Source organism: Bos indicus x Bos taurus, chromosome 7 (assembly GCF_003369695.1).
Source record: "Bos indicus x Bos taurus breed Angus x Brahman F1 hybrid chromosome 7, Bos_hybrid_MaternalHap_v2.0, whole genome shotgun sequence".
Lineage (NCBI taxonomy): Eukaryota > Metazoa > Chordata > Mammalia > Artiodactyla > Bovidae > Bos > Bos indicus x Bos taurus.
The window spans coordinates 96510197-96512074 of record NC_040082.1 but is presented as its reverse complement, the minus strand read 5'-3'; the positions used below and the strand labels follow the sequence as shown (position 1 = coordinate 96512074).

Here is a 1878-nt window from a genome sequence, read left to right as displayed (position 1 = left end):
GAGATCATGGATTTAGTATCTCCAACATTCTTGCACCTCTTTTATCCTTCAGTCCAGGACCTACGAAATAACTGTGTATAGAGAGAGGTGGAGAAGGAGAAAGCAATGAAGGAACAGTTCTGAGCAGATAGAATTTGTCACACTGAGATATATTGCTGAAGACCCTGGAGTGAATGATCTTAGAAACGAATTCCTAGAATCCAAAACACAGACACAGTACTGCATGACCATATAATTATTTCCTTTTTTCCACTAATTCTTTTCTTTTTTAAAAGGTGTCCAATCTACATAGAACCACAAAACCTAAGAAATGTATCAGAATTCTTCCTCATGGGTCTTTCAGATGATCCAGAACTTCAGCCTTTCCTCTTTGGACTATTCCTATCCATGTACCTGGTCACCATGCTGGGAAACCTACTCATCATTCTGGCAGTCTCCTCTGACCCCCACCTTCACACCCCCATGTACTTCTTCCTCTCCAACCTATCCTTGGCAGACATAGGTTTCATCTCCACCACAGTCCCCAAGATGATTGTGAACATCCAGTCTCACAGCAGAGTCATCTCCTATGCAGGCTGCCTGACACAGATGTCCATTTTTATCCTCTTTGGAGGGATGGATTGTATGCTTCTGTCTGCGATGGCCTATGACAGGTTTGTGGCCATCTGTCACCCACTGCACTACCAGGTCATCATGAACCCATGCACCTGTGGCAAATTAATTTCAGTGTCTTTTTTTGTTAGCCTTTTGAACTCCCAAGTGCAGAATTTGATTGTGTTACAACTTACCTGCTTCAAGGATGTGAAAATATCTAATTTCTTCTGTGACCCTTCTCAACTGCTCAACTTTACCTGTTCTGACATGCTCAAAAATAACATAGTCATGTATTTTGTTGGTGCCATTTTTGGTTTTATTCCTTTCTCCGGAATCTTTTTCTCTTACTGTAAAATTCTTTCCTCTATTCTGAGAGTTCACTCATCAGGTGGGAAATACAAAGCCTTCTCCACCTGTGGCTCTCACCTGGCAGTTGTTTGCTTATTTTATGGAACAGGTCTTGGTGTGTGCCTCAGTTCAGCCATTTCACAATCTCCCAGGAAGGATGCAGTGGCCTCTGTGGTGTACACTGTGGTCACCCCCATGCTGAACCCCTTCATCTACAGCCTGAGGAACCAAGACATCAAAAGGGCCATGTGGAGGTTTCTCAGAAAAATAATCTAAGCTCAGTCCCTGTGCCACCTATTTGGAGTATAGGCTGGAAAATGCAGTAAAACTAAGCATGTTGACCTGAAATCCTACCTCTTTCATCTCATCATTTTTGTAGCTCTCATGGCCTTGATGCCTCTCCTTGCTGAACAACTGAGTGTTTCTTCTTTTGGTATTGTTTTAATGGGACTGGGGGAGACTTCTAGGATCCTTTGTCCATTTTAATCATGGCATTATTGTGTAGTTTTCATCTATGGTGATTCTATTGTTCATTATCTGTGGTCCAAGGATCCTGAAAAGATGAATAACTCTTTCTGTATATTTAAATTTCACATCTTTTTTCACAGCTCTGATGTATTTTCCATAAAATTTTCTCAAGTTTGAAGTCTATTTACACAGGCTATATGTGACATCAACCTTGGTTATTATTGAAATCATCAGGAAGTTTAAAAACACTGACACCAGCCCTGAGGAATGAGATGGGGAGGGAGGAGGGAGGGAGGTTCGGGATGGGGAACACATGTACACCCATGGTGGATTCATGTCAATGTATGGCAAAACCAATTCAATATTGTAAAGTAAAATAAATAAGTAAAACTGAGATTAAAAAAAAAAAAAAAACACACAGACAACTAGGTCTCACAACCAGAGACTGATATTATACTTGAGTGTATC

General features: G+C 40.9%; 1 protein-coding gene across 1 annotated transcript; it reads left to right on the top strand.

The window, feature by feature from the left end:
- Positions 1–243: 243 nt before the first annotated feature.
- Positions 244–1218, top strand: LOC113895965 (olfactory receptor 18-like). The gene has a single exon (XM_027547838.1). The coding sequence runs from the start codon at positions 331–333 to the stop codon at positions 1216–1218; it is 888 nt and encodes a 295-aa protein (XP_027403639.1). The 5' UTR covers positions 244–330.
- The last annotated feature ends 660 nt before the right edge of the window (positions 1219–1878 follow it).

Excerpts from the sequence above, each read along its gene's own strand:
- LOC113895965 (XM_027547838.1), top strand. The coding sequence starts at position 331 with ATGGGTCTTTCAGATGATCCAGAACTTCAGCCTTTCCTCTTTGGACTA.